The sequence below is a fragment of the Dipodomys ordii genome, unplaced genomic scaffold (assembly GCF_000151885.1).
Source record: "Dipodomys ordii isolate 6190 unplaced genomic scaffold, Dord_2.0 Scaffold75, whole genome shotgun sequence".
Lineage (NCBI taxonomy): Eukaryota > Metazoa > Chordata > Mammalia > Rodentia > Heteromyidae > Dipodomys > Dipodomys ordii.
In genome coordinates, this window is record NW_012267291.1 from 2,500,114 (window position 1) to 2,516,614 (window position 16,501).

Here is a 16,501-nt window from a genome sequence, read left to right on the forward strand (position 1 = left end):
CTCAGCGGGAGGTAGAGAGATCAGCAGAATCAGCTAGGTTATCTGAGCCACATTGAGTGCCTTCAGGGTCCAGGAGAAGAAGCGGGGGGGGGGGGAGGGCGGGCAGGACAGATCCACATCTGGCTTCAGGAGCTGGACAGAGACTACACACCCAAAGCAATTGTGCGGCCGATCATCCAGCTGATCACTGTCCTATCCAGCCAACTGGTAAAGCGCTTTGCAGCACAGATATTTCCCATCTCCAACCTCTCAGAATCCATTCTTCGCCTTCCTTGGAAAACCCAGAACCAGAGCCAGTCAAATCCTCACCCCACGCACAGCCGGTTGCTCACCTTGGGCAGGCCATCCCTGAGGCCAGATCCCCGCATGCTCCTGGTGGGAAATGGCTCCTTCCAGCTACCTGACTCCTTCTCCAGCTCCAGAGACAGAATGGCCAAGTCACCGCACGCTCTCGCGGCTTCTCAGAAGCTGGGACCAGGCAGTGATCTGACAGCACATAGGAACCTGTCAAGAGCCTTCTCCCAGGAGGCAAACTTTCTGGAAAGCATGGTAAAAGTAAAATGACAGGGTGAGAGGAGGGGAAACAGAGATATAGGCCACACTCACTCCATGCCTGACGTAGTGCTAGTCTGTAAGCAGAGACTGCCACTCATTTGCTAGGAGAAACCACAAAAGGAAATAAAAAAAACAAAACCACCCTCTTCTGCTTTGCAGCACAAGTTCCTGCTTTGAACAGCCCAGTTCAGGGGCATAGAACATTCTTGTCTCTTGAACCACTGCCAACTCCTTTCCATGATGAGGCCAATTGGCCCAATTTCTGATGGTGGTCAGCGTTTCTTCCTTCCCGCTTCCTGGGATCTGCCTCTGTCGCACAGGGAGCCAGGCCCCGAACACACTGACCCAGGCACACTTGTTACGGCTGGAATCCACAACCCACCCATCATCGCCTGTCCTTGAAGTTGCCACGCTAGCCCACAGTGCTTCCTGACTTGCCAGGTCTAGAATGTTCTTTCAATCCACCTCTATCATACAGACATAGTAGGGCAGATGTTGTGCATTTTTATGTCTGGTAGCTCCATCTCTTCACACTCTCCTCTCACCATTATATACATTTACTTTTTTTTTTTTTTACTTCTTTTTTTTTTTATCCACAGGGCCTGAACTCTGGGCCTGGGCGCTGTCCCTCAGCTCTTCAGCTCAAGGCTAGTGCTCTACTACTTGAGTACAGTGCCACTTCCAGCTTTTTCTGTTTTTGTGGTGCTGAGGAATTGAACTCAGGGCCTCATGCATGCAAGGCAAGCACTCTACCACTGAGCCAGCCCTACAGTTACTTCTTGACTTCTGGTTTTCCTGTGTGACTGGGCCCTGCATTGGAGCATCTGAATGCATTTACCATGTGAAATAGTTGATTGCTGGCTCAGGCACTCCATACCTTAAAATGCTCCTTTTGTTTAAACTCCACAGAACGTACAGAGTCATTTAGGGAAGGCAAGGCATGGAAATGCAGAGGTGAATGAGTGTGGAGGTGAAGCTTCTTCTTTTACAGCGTGAACAAGCATGAGCCGGGAAAAGGGGTGAAAAAGAGCATGTTCCTTGTGAGGAAAACCAGCAGCTATGGATGGAAGCGCAGTAAATTATGAAGCGCTGCTTTGACTGACAGCTGAGTCCCCAAATTCTTTAGGATTTGAGATTTCACTCCAACAGCATGGCTGCAAGGCACACAGTGGGTACCCCCAGGCTGACAAATGCGGTGTCTGAGCCCCGAGTCTGGTGTTGGTGTTTTCTGAGGGGTCTTCCTTCGCGTGCTACAGTCCTGTGCAGGCAGGGGGGAGATGGAGCACCCCATGAGGGAGGAGGGGGAAGGGAGAGATTAGAACAGGGAAAGGAGGGAGCTCTGGGGTCAGGGAAACCTTTCCCTCCCGCTAACCCCACCACACACAAAAGATCCCCCAAACAAACCCGTCTCTTGTTCTAAAGAGCCGAAAGTACTCAGCCAGGTGCCAGTAGCTCAGGCCTGTAATCCTAGCTTCTTAGGAGGCTGAGATCTGAGGGTTGCAGTTCAAAGCCAGCCCAAGCCGGCTTATCTCCAACTCACCACCAAAAAATGGAACTGTGGCTCAAGTAGTAGAATGCCAGCCCTGAATAAAAAACGCTAAGGGACAATGCCCAGCCCCAGTACCAGCGTGCACACACACGTACTTTGTAATGAATAACACTGATCCAGAACCTGGCGTGTGGGGGCCACTGATACCTCCTCAGCATTGGGCACGGTGCTCAACACGGTCCTCTCAACGTGCTGGATACCCTCTGGCTCTAGATTAGGTAGCGACCAGGAGGATGCGATCCCAACAGTCGCTATTCTGCACAAGTGTTACAGCAATGCTGCCTGGCTACACGTCCTGTTTCTGCGCCCTCAGCACCCCCTTTCTCTTGTGGTCGAAGTCCTTTTAGCACCTGGAGAAGCTGTTAAACCAGAGTGGGTTGAAGGTGGCACTGGGCTGTGCACGTAGCCCAGGCAGGGAAGTGAGGGCCAGCCAGCACTCCCAGCACTCCTGGATTATCTTGGCAACAGGGGAGAAAGGGTCTTGTGTTCTCTGAGGTAGCCCAAGGAAGTGGGCTGGTGACAGGCCAGGCTCTCTTGGTGGACAGCTCTGCCTCCATCGGTCTACCAGGAAATGACCTCCCCCACCCCCACCCCCAGGCTGGGCTGAGAAAAAGAACTGGAGAGCATCAGGACCAGACAGGGCCTGAAGACCAACCTCTAAGCGTCTACAGTGCTAGGTTCAGATCTAACCACGTGCCACACCGCCTCCTGTAACCCCACGGCAGCCTTACAAGCCAGCTATTGACAAGGAGCTGGGAGGGGATGTTTATTTGGCCACATCTACTTTCTTTGATGAATAAAACTCCAAAAGGAAGAAAAAGACAGAATATGAAGAAGAAATATAGAAAGCGTCTGTCACAGGGGGTGGCTCTTGCTTAGATACTATGTCAGAACAAATTAATCACCCATATGGGAATCCAAACATTGAATGGATATGTGACCGTGTTAACGAATGTCTCTGAGGAGTTCAGTCCCAGGTGTTCCCCAAGCAGGCCCCAAGCAACTCAATCTAAGCTGCTAATCTAATCCGTAATTAACCTTGTGTTTGCAGGTATAATGATGTTATGATTGAGTCCTTAAAAGCCCCTGCCTTTCTGATACATATACTGAAACATTTATAAAATACAGCGGACATCTAGCAAAGACACGCAGCAAAGTAGAGAGGCTCAGGCAGGTCAAGGCTGGTCACAATGGAGGCTGGAGAGCCTGTGTCGGGTGCATTGGGCTTCATTGTACTATAGACATGTTTTTCTTTTTTGTGTGCTGGTCCTGGGCCTTGAACTCAGGGCCTGGAGGCTGTCCCTGAACTTTTTTTTTTTTTTTTATTGTTTTTTGGGTTTTATTGGTCCAGTTGTGGGGCCTGAACTCTGGGCCTGGGCGCTGTCTCTCAGCTCTTCAGCTCAAGGTGAGCGCTCTACCACTTGAGCCACAGCGCCACTTCCGGCTTTTTTCTTTTTGCTTATGTGGTGCTGAGGAATCGAACCCAGGGCCTCATGCATGCAAGGCAAGCGCTCTACCACTGAGCCACCTTCCCAGCCCTGTCCCTGAACTCTTTTACTCAAGGCTAGTGCTCTATCATTTGAGTCACAGCTCCACTTCAGTTTTTTTTTTTTTGAGGGTAGTTAATTGGAGATAAGTCTCACCAATTTTCCTTCCAGGGGCTAGCTTTAAACTATGATCTGCAGATCTCAGCTTCTTTGGGTAGCTAGGACTAGAGATGTAAGCCATGGGTACTTGAATCTAATTCAAGTGCCATAAAACTCACCCTTTAAAAGTGTACACTTCAGTGTAACTATCATCACAATCTAATTTCAAAGCACTTTCATTCTACCCAATAGAAACCCCTCAGCAGTCACCCCTCTTTCCCCTCCCCAGGTCTCAGCAGCCACTGTCTGTTGTATTATCGACTTCTACATACATTTGAAATGATCTATAATAAAAAAGTTAAATGGAATCCAGGTGTGATGGTGTACTTTTGAGAGGTGGAGGGAGGAGGGAGTTCAAGGCTGGCCTGATCTACATAGCAAGACTTAAACCTTTTTAAGGGGCAGGGAATGTGGCTTAGTGGTATTATGCTTGCCTAACATGCATGAAGCCTTGGGTTCAATTCCTCAGTACCACATAAGCAGAAGAAGCTGCAAGTGGTGCTGTGGTTCAAGTGGTAGAGTACTATCTAGCCTTGGGCAAAAGAAGCTCAGGGACAGTGCCCAGGCCTGGAATTCAAGCCCTAGGACTGGTAAAAAAAAAATAATTGTAAGGAAGGACAAATCTGCTCAAGATCCGAGTGAAGACACATAGCTAGACTTCAGTCTGAGAGGCGCCACACTCACTCAAGTTCAGATGGTTCCCATCACCTCAGCAAGCTTATCAGTGACTTTCCTTAACAAGGTAGGGCTGGCCCTCAAATATACCATAGATTCTGGCGCTCTAGTTTATGATGTTTCTAGAGAGCTCAACCTAGGCTAGAAGAGGAAACTAAGACACAAATGTGCTAGAACAGGGGCCTGAAATTAGTCTGACTCCCACACAGAAAGCTGGGATAGTATTTTGTGGTTTGAGACTGCTTTAAGACACCTTGACAAAATGCATTTGTCTTTCAGTGGACAAGTCTTACATGAACAGATATTGCAAGAGCAGAACATTCCAGGAAACGGGTCCTTTCGAAATGTCTGGCTGAAGGCAGTAACAGAGTCTGAGAACCAAGTTAGGGAGGTCCTAGTGAGGATCGTAATGTTGGGGTGGGGGGTGGGGGCGGGGGGATGTGCTCAGACAGCTCTTGGGACCCAATGTCTTCCTGAGCTTAGAGGCCGATCAGCTGAGCTCAGGAGGTGCAGGAAGGCGGGTGTGTCTCCTGCACACTTGTTGGGCTTCCCTGCAAAGCTCACGTATTGCTTCTTCATACATATACTCGCCACCCCTGTCCACCGCCCCCCACTCCCCCAGGTACCATCTGGGAAGATGACTGAGGGGTTAAGGTGTGCTCTTCCTCAGGGAATTTGTGTTGGTTTCTGGAAGTCACTTGGGGCCACTATTGATTGCTGATGGCTTTTAAATTTCGACTTGACTTTCCCTAAGCAGTTTAGGTCGAGTTGTTGGGGGACAGCCTATCGGCTTCTGTCCTCTATGCCACTTTCCACCCCCTCCTCAATATGGGGGGGGGGACTTGAGACTTCTAGGCTTTCTGGGTCTTGACCAAACCCTTCAGCCTCCACAAGAGCTTTCTGCTCAAAAACCATTAGGCCACAAGAAGCAGACACCTGTCCTTGGGGTGGCTGTGGGCTCCAGCACCGTTAGCCCTCCGCATCTGTCCTCCTTTGCTTGCCTCTCAGGATTTCCCGGACTTTCTAGTCAGGTGGGTACTGAAAGGATTCTCAGAGGACATGGTCTGCTAGGTCTGCTGTGTGTTCAGAGAATGAAGCCTCCCGCTTCAGAGCAGATGGCTTTTCCTGCTTCAAGCCAGTCTGCGTTGGGAGGAGCCAGACCTTTAAGCAGAGGACACTGTATGCCAGAAGATATATGGTTTGCGGGAGCAAACCAAGTCAGTGACAGAGCTGAGACCGCACCCTTCCCCCAACCCCACGACACCTTGCCTAAAGAAACCCAGTGCAAGACAGGAGATAGTTCACTCTAAATGATCTAGAGAAACTGAATCATACACAAGCTGCTTAAATTCAGAGAGGAGAGCAAGGACACAGTAAGGCGATTGGCAACTGAGACTTCTAGAACAGGCACAGGGGAAAGTGCGAAAAGCACTCATTGCATCTGTGCAAACACGGGAAAATTCACGTTCCAAAAAAAAGAGCTGACTTTAAATGGCCATTATATACAAAAGTTTATTTTAGCAATCACAGGTGTGAAGGTGTAAATCTCGTTCTGACTGGAGACTATCCATCACTGAATGCCAGCACCATTACTGAAGTGAGAACACCAATCCATACAGACACTCCTGGCATTTATACCAACGCAAAACATTATTATCACTTTTACAAGCAAAGAAGAAAGGAAATTGTTTCAAAAACACCAAAGTTCTTGATCCTGTCAGTTTAGTTCCTGATGCTACAGAACCAACCACTCCAGAGACTGGCGCAAAAACCGGCACGATCAATGCAAAGACCCAGTGGAGCCACGGGCACGCAGGGCTGTCCCTTCAGTACGTGAGGCAGAGTGGAGAAACAGACATGGCAGATGGTGTGTTCACAGGCTAAAGGCAACAAGGAAGTCAGAAAAAGAAGTGGGGAGTTTTGCCTGATAATTTAGCTTTTTTAATATTAAGAACTGGTTACCCCTGTTCCTATTCAGTAGCACTCTTTTAATCTAAAACTAGTACCTCCCAGCTGAGTGCCAGTGATCACATCTGTAATCCTAGCTACTCAAGAGACTGAGATGTGAAGAACATGGTTCCAAGCCAGCCAGGCAGGGAAGTCCTTGAGACTTCTTCTACCTCCAGTAACCACCAAAAAGCCAGAAGCGGAGCTGTCTCAAGTGGTAGAACGACAGTCGAGCAAAAAAAAAGCTCAGGGACAGCAGCACACAGGCCCTGAGTTCAAGCCCCAGGATTGGGTGCACTCACATGTACATACACATGTACACACACACACACACATACACACACACACACACACACACACACACACACACAGCACCTCCAGATGGCCAAGTTCAAGTAGTGGAAAATCAGGATACAAAATAAAACTAAATTTACACTCATCATGGATCAAAAACACAGCTCTCTGGAAGGCTGACCTAGAACCTTGGGCCTTAACACACAGAGAACATGTAAGATCTTTATTGGCCAAGGGACAATGACTGAAGCAGAACTTGTAGGCAGGAAGTTCCTGTGACACAGCAATTACTTTTTTTTTTTTGGGTCCGGTCATGGGGCCTGAACTCTGGGCCTGGGCGCTGTCCCTCAGCTCTTTAGCTCAAGGCTAGTGCTCTACCACTTGAGTCACAGCGCCACTTCCGCGTTTTTTCTTTTTTGCTTATGTGGTGCTGAGGAATCAAACCCAGGGCCTCAGGCATGCAAGGCAAGCGCTCTACCACTGAGCCAACTTCCCAGCCCAGCAATTACTTTTATTTTGACCTATTTACTATAATTCCAGCTGTTCCCAGGTTCTACTTCTAGGTACTTCTACTGGCTCATGAGGTATTTGATTTTTGGAATAAATAGCAAGACATAGTAAGAGGGGAGTGTACGGTTCTCTCAGAGAGAGAACAGAATCCAGAGAAGTGCTGTCATCCTCGAAAAAATTTCAGAATAAAGAAACCTTATATTGGATTGTTAATTGTCTTAATCTTCCAGGGTTGTAGCTCCTGTGGCGTCTGCAAGGAGACACTAACATGCTTAAGAGTATGGAAAAGAGAGTGGAGATTACTGACAAACAGAGCTAGCCCTCATGAAGACAAAACACAGGCTCCCATTTCTGTCTGAATCAGACTCATTTTTCATGATGGTTGCCATCAGATCATAAATCATTGTACTGGCTAGGCACTTTCTGAGGACCTGCACCCCAGCGCTGCAGGGGTGGGGTGAGGGTGGTAACAGACGCAGTCCTGTGGACCGGTGAACATAGAGAACACTAAAGTTGCAGATCTGAGCTTTATTGTCAGAAGGATGAGAGGTTCTCAAAGTGGTTCAACATGGCACAACACTCTAGGTCCTCACGCCGCAGCTACTCACCTGTCACAAAGTATCTGGAAAGGAAATACAGAGAGGGGTCGCAGAATAGGCTTGGGGGTGGCTGAGAACCAAGCCGAAGTTCTCACGCTAGACTCACCTGAACCCTAGAAAGCACTTTAATACTCTCTCCTCCAAATGCGCAAGATCAATGAATCGGCAAGTCCTGCATTTACAAAACCAGTAAAAATCACACTGTAATCATCAGTGAGTGGAGAAATGCACAGATCTGGGTTTCCAACCTTTTCCACCATGATTCTACATCAAGGCCAAAAAAGATTCTTTTGTCCAAATCCCAGTAGGATGTACACCGTGGCACAGCACAAGCCACGGGTGGCATAGCTTCCTACTGGCGCTGGTGGCAGGCCCCGGGAGGAGGGCGGCGTCCTCAGACATGAGCCTCATGGCCAGGTCTGCCTGGCTCAGTCGGTGGTAGACCTCCGGTACCAGAACCGGGCTCTGAAGTCGTCGCTGCAGGTCATGAAGCCCGGGTTGGTGGGTGAGTGCACGATGCAGCGCACGATGTTGTTGTGGCCCAGTGAGAGCAGGTTCCGGCGCTCGGCCGTCCTCGAGTCCCAGCAGCACAGGCTGATGGTCCTTTCATCCGGTAGCAGCACGTAGTCCTCCGTGTGGTTAAAGACGGCCTGTGTCCGGTGCACCTGCCTGCCGCTCAGGCCCGCGCCTGCAACAGAAACCAAGACGTGAAGGGCCCGAGAATGGAGCCATCATCACCACCCTCTGGATGTCCTGGTGGTGTTCTTACTCCCTCAGCTGAAAAAACAACCTTAAAAAAAAAAAAAAGAGAGAGCCGGGCCAGGTGCTGGTGGCTCACACCTATAAGCAATCCTAACTACTCCGGAGGCTGCGTTCTGAGGAGCATGGTTTGAAGCTAACCTGGGCAGAAAAGTCCGTGAGACATCTCCAATAAATTATTCAGAAAAAGCTGGAAGTGGTGCTGTGGCCTAAGTGGTAGAGCACCAGCCTTGAACAAACGCTCTCAGGGATAGCACCCAGGCCCTGAGTTCCGAGCTCCAGTACTGGCACCAAAACCAAAACAAAAACAAGAACCCAAACAAATTAAGCAAATAAAATAGAGCTGGTGCTGCATCGTCTATCTTCTTTAGTAAAAACTAACTGTATATGGGTCACATTTTTTCATAGTTGCAAAGTATCTCATGTTTAGAAGAACCAAGACAGGGGCTGGGAAGTTGGCTCAGTGGTAGAGCGCTTGCCTTGCATGCCTGAGGCCCTGAGTTCGATTCCTCAGCACCACATAAACAAAAAGAAAAAAAGCCAGAAGTGGCGCTGTGGCTCAGATGGTAGAGCGCTAGCCTTGAGCTGAAGAGCTGAGGGACAGCGCAGCGCCCAGGCCCAGAGTTCAGGCCCCACGACCGGACCCCCCCCCCACCAAAAAAAAAGAAGAACCAAGACAGTTCTTTCACAGCTAGACATTTATTTCCAGCCAGGATGAACAGGGCTGGAAAAACATCCCATGTACAGATCTCTATTTCCTTAGGATTGAGGATTAAACTCCTAGCAACAGAATTACTGGTGCATGAAAATTTGCTTTCCAAAAGGAAGCTTTATCCTCTCATGACTACGTAAAATACTCAACGGAAAGTGAGAAGCCCCATTGTTGGGAGGACAGGACTGAATTGCTTTCTGGGGTGCAGAAGCCAAACGGTGGTTTGGTTCTGTCCCGTCTCTCTATTTCTGGGTGGGAAACGACCCCTGGCTGGGCTGCCCTTGCTAAGGTGGTCCGTCACTCTTCCACTTCTCTGGGCACTAAACTCATTATCAGTGTCTGAAATCAGAGCAGAGGCCCCCAGCTTCTCATGTGAGGCGGAATGAATACAGCTCAATGGATGGAAACAGAAGCTTTAGCTAAGGCGGAGGCCAGCTCGGCTCTAATTAGTGATGTCACCTTGGGCATAACACGTAATGTTCACAAACCTGTTCCTATGACATAAAGTATTCATGTATTTGGTAGTACTTGGGGTTTGACTAAGGGTCTTGGTAATTTACCACTTGATTCATGACTCCAGCCCTTCTTGCTTAATGATAATGCCTGGCTTCTGTCTGGGCTGGCCTTAAGACTGTAATTCTTCTACCTTTACCTTTGCAAACCTGCGATTTCAGGCATGTGCTACTCTATCTGGCCCCAGTGAGTTTTCATTTCTGTAACTGTTTTGGTAACAGGGGTTCAACTCAGGGCCAGCACTCAGGCTTGGCTGGTGCTCTACTGCTTGAGCCGGATTCTAGGTTAGCTCTCTACTGAGTCATCAGAAATGAAGCCTTGAGGACTTTTCTGCCTAGGCTGACTTTAACTGTGATTCTCCAGGTCTCAGCCTCCTTAGGAGCTAGGACTACAATGCGAGACTAGTATCCAGCAGGCATTTACTTTTTTTTTTGTCATGGGGCTTCAACTCCGGGCCTAGGCGCTGACCCTCAGCTTTCAGCTCAAGGCTAGCGCTCTACCACTTGAGCCACAGCACCACTTCCGGCTTTTTCTGCTTATGTGATGCTGAGGAATGGAACCCAGGGCCTCATGCATGCAAGGCAAGCGCTCTACCACTGAGCCACCTTCCCAGCCCCCAGATATATACTTCTAAAGGCTCTCTGCACAACAGATTTATTCAAGCTTCCTGATGGTCATTTACATTGTTCCTAACTTTCAACAGCTCCAAATGTTGAGGGTACTGCTCCAAAAAAGAAAGGAATTTGCATACAAATCCCCTTTGAAACACCCAAACTGGCAGTTCTCCATTCAGTTACCCCCCCTGCTCTCCCGGGTGCAGCACAGTGGGACATGTCTCCCCTGCTCCCACCAGCATCTTTTCTCTGCAGTCCACGTACAGTTCATTTCAAGAACTGGGACAAGAGTGGCTCTCTGCAGACTTGCAGGCTGTACTGGAGACACATCTAGGTAGGTGATGCTGCACCCTAGCGGCTCAGATGCCACCAGCACTGCTGTTCTACCTCCAGATAGTAGAGGTTCCCCTCTCCTCCCCCCACCCCCGCCCCCACACCAAGTGTCTTGAGTTTTCTGAGCTATGGTGATCTTAGTGTACAACGCAAACATTGCTCACAAGAGAAAAACAGTAGAAGCTCCCTGGAGGTTTCTCACCAGACAACAGCCTTTGCTGCTATGGAAAAGAAGAGTAAGAAATACTTTAACAATACTTATTATCTCAACGGACTTGAATCCTTATGCCAAGTAATAGGAAAGCTGAACAGATTCACCACAAAAGGAGCTCCTTGGTACACATGCTGCCGGAGAGACCAGCAGGAATTAATGAGAATTCGAGCTGTTCTGTCTGCTGAGCTCAGGACACTGGTCTCAGGTGGGGACTTCCTCTGCTCTTAGGGATGGGGAAGAGCCCTACCCCCTCTCACTGGAGAAGCCCCCACACATGCTATTATGGAGCTCCACTAACAGGCTTTCCTTGGCTGGGGTCCCCGTTGCTGTGGGAAGAGAGGACAAGCGCCTGTTCTACCAATGGACTGCCAAGTCTCAAGGTTCCCTGCATAGTCTCCAGACCGCGTCTCTCTAGCTGAGACTGCACTGAGAGGAGTGGGGTTAAGAAACTATGATTTTATTCCCAGCTTTGCCTCTTACTAACTGCAACCTTAAGTAAATGGTTACTTTATTTTTTTGAGTATGGGGTGGATTCTGGAGCCTCTCATATGCTAGTAAAGTACTTTACACCAAGCTACCACCTCAGCTCCGAGGCTGGACCTCTAGCTCTGAAAGAGGGATTAAGAACTGCCTTGGGCTGGGAAGATGGCTCAGTGGTAGAGCACTTGCCTTGCATGCATGAGGCCCTGGGTTCGATTCCTCAGCACCACATAAGCAAAAGGAGAAAAGCCGGAAGTGGTGCTGTGGCTCAAGTGGTAGAGCGCTAGCCTTGAGCTGAAGAGCTAAGGGACAGCGCCCAGGCCCAGAGTTCAGGCCCCATGACCGGACCCAAAAAAAAAAAAAAAGAACTGCCTTGCCCTGTGCATACATTTACTGTATTGCTCTGAAAGGGGGACTGAGGAGTTCTGGAAATGGTAAAATACGATAGAAATGGCAATCAGTTTCTCACATACCCGTGTATCTGACCAGTGTTCGTCCTGTGGATATTTCCCAAAGCTTAGCCACAGAGTCTTTTCCACTTGAAAGAATGTATTTAGAATTTTTGGAAAAAATGGCAGAGCAGACTTCGGCACCGTCGTGTGCTTTCTCAAAGGTGGTGATGCAGCGATTTGAAACTCCATCCCATAATTTGATACAGCCGTCCTTGCTGCCAGTTACATACATATTGGCACTGGGGTTGTAATTAACGGAGCAAATGGCGTCGGTGTGCTGATCTTGAGGATTGCAAGAGACAAAGCATTGGAAGGTGTTGATATCATAAAGTCGAAGAGTAGGGTGCTGAGTTCCAACCAGTATAAAGTCTCCAGAAGGATGGAAAGAGATGGAGCGTAGCATTTCAGCTTCCTGAAATGACAGACATTAACCTGAGTGACCAATCCGCAGACAATGAGATCCAAAGGCAGTGCAGAAAATACCAGACGAAAGAGTCCATTAAAGAACCCTTGAGTATCACACAGGTTTCAGAAGGAATAAAAGCCAAGCACTGGTGGCTTGGGCCTATGAACCTAGCTACTCAGGAGGCTGAGACCTGAGGATCTTGGTTCGAGGTTATCCAGGCAGCAAAGTCCATCAGACTGCTTTCCAATTTAACCACCAAAAAGTCAGAAGTAGAGCTGTGGTTCAAATGGTAGAGCAATAAAGTTTGGGACAGTGCCCAGGTCCTGAGTTTAAGCACCGGAAGAACAAAACCACCAAACCCCAATGTAATAAAAGCACTTTCTGTCATATACAAAAGTATCTTTTTCTTTATAGCAAAGATTTTGAAAAACTGCATTTACTGGTTAAGTCTTCAAAAACTACAGAAGTGAGCTCCATTTGTAAATGCATACTGGGAGAATCCAGAATGGATTAGAAATCGACTAGTGGATTATCAATCTATTGTTACCTACATTGATAATGCACTCTTGTAAATGTGAAGAGTCTCTTTAAGTTGCTCCCTGCTGCAAGCAGTGAGGAAAAAATTACATTTAATTACTGACAGCTGGAGGTCACTACTATTAGTAATCCTGTGGTTTTTCTTCCTGTATTGAGCTCTTGGTGAAGGCAGCAGTTTTGGGTATAATGGGATCTCAAGGAGTGGTGTGGATGTGAAGCTGTCCCAGTGAACTGCAGCCAGGCTCTAGCTGCTCAGCAGCTGTTCTGGCAGCCAGAGGTGGCCAGCACACATTTCTCATGCTGGTCCATGTGCCATCTGAATGGATTCTCCTTGCTCTATTTTTGTTTTATACAATGATCACTGAGACTACTTGAGAAAAAGTAGCATTTATGAAAAACAACAACAACAACAAAAAGCCCCCTTCCAAACATTTCTTACCTGAATGTACTTGAACGCTCTTTTTGCCGATGGTTTGGAATAATCAAATAATTTGAGAGTATAATCTCTTGAGCCAGAGGCCAAGATCTGTTCTGTTGGGTGAAAAGCAAGACATGTGACTTCATCCACATGGTCATAGAGTGTCCGAATCACGGGGTGGTTTTCCATGTTCTGCTGTGCAGTCTCGTTCATCATGACCTAGGCCAACAAGAGGAGGAGACAAAGTATACTATCTTGAACTACAGTAAACCATCACTGGCCTATACCACACACACTCTCCACAATGAGCAACAGAACACTATTATATTCTAGGCTTTTTACCTCTATTGGCATGGCACTTTTGGCCAACATTCTCTCTGTGTCAAGTATCTTTATGGAAGCATCAGCAGACCCAGTGGCTATCAGCTGCCCGTCTCTACTGTAGGTTGCTACGCGGCAGGGTCCTTTATGGGATGTGACGTAGCACGTTTCATACTCAGAAGCCTCTGGGGACATGGTCTGGACATCTGCATCGAATTCCAGGTCTATGCCTGTGCCAGGAGCAACCGTATCTGAACGACCAATTGCATACTGGACTGCTGTGTCATCGTTTTCCATCCCTGAAAGAAATCAAAATCAAGAACATGAGGAAATAGCATAAAGGCCAAAATGGAGATATTCACCAGTGTCAATCTGCAATTCCTTTGAGGTCTATCACACTTAAAATGGTACAAAACTAGACTCTGTCCAGGCCACCCAGGGTTGATGGAAGGTTGGGCACACACAGCCTGAGTTACCACTTTAACTGCCACCAAAAAGCAGTTTACTCTTTTATTATTTCCCCATTTTAAATATATATGTGTGTGTGTTTTGGAAGTACTGGGATTTGAACTCAGAGCCCTATGATTAGTAGGCTGGTGTGATACTACTAAGCCACACCTCCAGCTCTAGTTCTCACTTATTTTTAGGATGGGGTCTTGCTTCCTGCTTAGACCAGCAGTATACACATAATATAGGCTTCCCGTTGTTGCTGGGATGACAGGCAGGTGCTAGTGTGTTCAACTTCCCTGTGTTCGGATGGAGTCTGTCTAGGCTGGCCTGGAACTGCAAATCTTCTCAATCTCAGCCCCCCCAGAGCTTAGGATGACAGATATGAGAAGCTGTATCCAGCTGTGGGCTGAGTCTCTTGACCATTTTTGCCTAGGCTGACATTGAACCATGATCCTCATTCTCAGCCTCCCAAGTAGCTAGGATGGCAGGCATGAGCCACCAGCAACCGGCTCCAAATCTCAGTATTTTTAAGGTTGATGTCTGTTAGCAGCTCAGAAGTTCATTAATTCAGTAATATGCTTTAACGTTAGTGAAATGTTTGAAAAAATGATTAAGTTGAAATATATCATGCTTAATCTAAAAATATATCATGCTTTAAGTTAAAAAATAACCTGACATATCACACAAATAATAGTTACTGGCACTCGAAAAACTAGAACTATGTAGAAGAAAAGAAATATGACCTTGGAGTCTTAGCACCCAGAGATAACTTTTTATAATTGTGGCACAAATCCTTCTGGCTCTCTTACCATTCATACAACTTAGTTTTCAAAAGGGACGCAGACCTGCTACTGTGCAGCAAGTTGTGACTGGCTTGGCCACGTCACACAGATTTTGTGTTCACATTATCATAGTTATGTTCAATTTTATGGGTATTTAAAATTTTTTAGCCAATCCCATATCGTGGGGCTTTTTTGTTTATACCTTTCAATTCCCTTGTGATAAATCATCACGATTCGCACCACCAAGTCAAAGGAAATCAACATGTTCAGTAATTCAGTATTTTATTGAATGGAAGGTAGGCACAAGGATACACCACTGAACAAGACAAGGACCTCACTTTATTACCAAGGTAGTCTTTTATTTTTGGTGGGGAAAAAGAGGGGTTTGGAGGGCAGGAAGATTAAGGATTTTAAGGAAACCCAAACAATAAAGGAACTCTTGGACAAGAATTGTTACAATTTAACAAAAAGCAAGAGAATTTAAGGGATTAGTCTGAGAGGTGAAGAGGAGTCTCAGGTAACAGATGAGCTGAGACTTGAAGGAAGTAGGCAATATAATGGCAGAGTGGTCCAGAAATGGGTAACACATTAGAACAGCTTAAAGTCTTTATTACCTGGACTTCATATAATCCATCAGTAGCTAGAGTTGTACTTGTCACATATTACACAGTAAAACTACACAAGAATAATCTTGTGGACAGATCTAAAAGTTCTTTATGGGGTCCACACACTGACATTCACAAGATACCTAGTTTGATGAGGTGCAGGAGCTGCTCGGAGGGGGCACACACTGACTGAGGCTTGACTTCATTGATGAGGCCATTGGCGATGCTGATGTAGCCATCGTAGAGCAGCTGGCTGATGATCAGCTTGTAGAGCTGCTGGCGGTCCTTCAGGCCCACTTTGGTTCTATACATCTTGGAGAAAAAGACAACTTCCCTGCCAGCGGCAGAGAGGAAACAAGGAAGTGAAAAACAGTGAAAGGCAGAGGCACTAACTAGTAAATCTGAAGCAACACAGGTGTCTTTGGTTAGACTTACATTCCAGCTAGACTAGCTGCATCATCTTTGGTTAGTGACCTCATTGTTCTTAGCCCAGGTTCTTTAGCTGTTAAATTTCTGGAGGTTAAACAACATGGTGTGTGTAAAGCACTGAGCTGAAATGATTCAAGTAGTGTCAGCGTGTTTATAGTAGAACCCCACATCAACTTTTCTTCTCTGCCAAACTATCCAGCTGCACAAGTTTTATTCTTTACTGTTAGCCCTGAATCTTACATTTCTTCTTTTTAAACAAACACCAACTGGTGTTTGCAACAGACAAGACAGCTTGTCTTATTGTTATATGGCTGGCTCCTGTTTCCACCAGGTGAGCTGTATGTTTACCAGGGACTGTTAAGTTCATCAGTAAAACCTGTTTTCAAGCAACTGAACTTATTGTAATCATTCAACTTAACCAATACAAATGCAAAAAGCTACTGTGTTATGAAAACTCAACCACTAAATATTTTGGAAAGGTTCAAAGTGAAGTTATGTTAAGAAAATGTACGAGGAGCTGGGAAGGTGGCTCAGTGGTAGAGTGCTTGCCTCGCACAAAAGAGGCTCTGGGTTTGATTCCTCAGCACCACGTAAGCAGAAAAAGCTGAAAGTGGCGCTGTGGCTCAAATGGTAGAGTGCTAACCTTGAGCTGAGGGACAGCGCCAGGGCCCAGAGTTCAGGCCCCACAATCGACAAAAAAA

The 16,501-nt window shown here is 47.2% G+C and overlaps 2 protein-coding genes across 3 annotated transcripts in view; both read right to left on the bottom strand.

The window, feature by feature from the left end:
* Window positions 1-359, bottom strand: part of Cass4 (Cas scaffolding protein family member 4) — a 46,546-nt gene extending 46,187 nt beyond the window's left edge. The window contains exon 1 of the mRNA XM_013024330.1: window positions 333-359. The gene's annotated coding sequence lies outside the window, so the exon portion shown is untranslated. The remainder of the gene's footprint in view (window positions 1-332) is intronic.
* Window positions 360-7,892: 7,533 nt separating this feature from the next.
* Cstf1 (cleavage stimulation factor, 3' pre-RNA, subunit 1, 50kDa) overlaps window positions 7,893-16,501 on the bottom strand; it is a 9,947-nt gene continuing 1,338 nt past the window's right edge. The window contains exons 2-7 of one of the 2 annotated variants that reach the window (XM_013024371.1): window positions 15,807-15,884; window positions 15,515-15,705; window positions 13,556-13,833; window positions 13,235-13,432; window positions 11,874-12,264; window positions 7,893-8,463 (exon numbers count right to left, since the gene is read on the bottom strand). In XM_013024371.1, coding sequence (XP_012879825.1) covers window positions 8,204-8,463; window positions 11,874-12,264; window positions 13,235-13,432; window positions 13,556-13,833; window positions 15,515-15,705; window positions 15,807-15,850 — 1,362 coding nt within the window. In that variant the 5' untranslated portion in view covers window positions 15,851-15,884 and the 3' untranslated portion in view covers window positions 7,893-8,203. The remainder of the gene's footprint in view (window positions 8,464-11,873; window positions 12,265-13,234; window positions 13,433-13,555; window positions 13,834-15,514; window positions 15,706-15,806; window positions 15,885-16,501) is intronic. The other variant, XM_013024372.1, reaches the window with a different exon arrangement.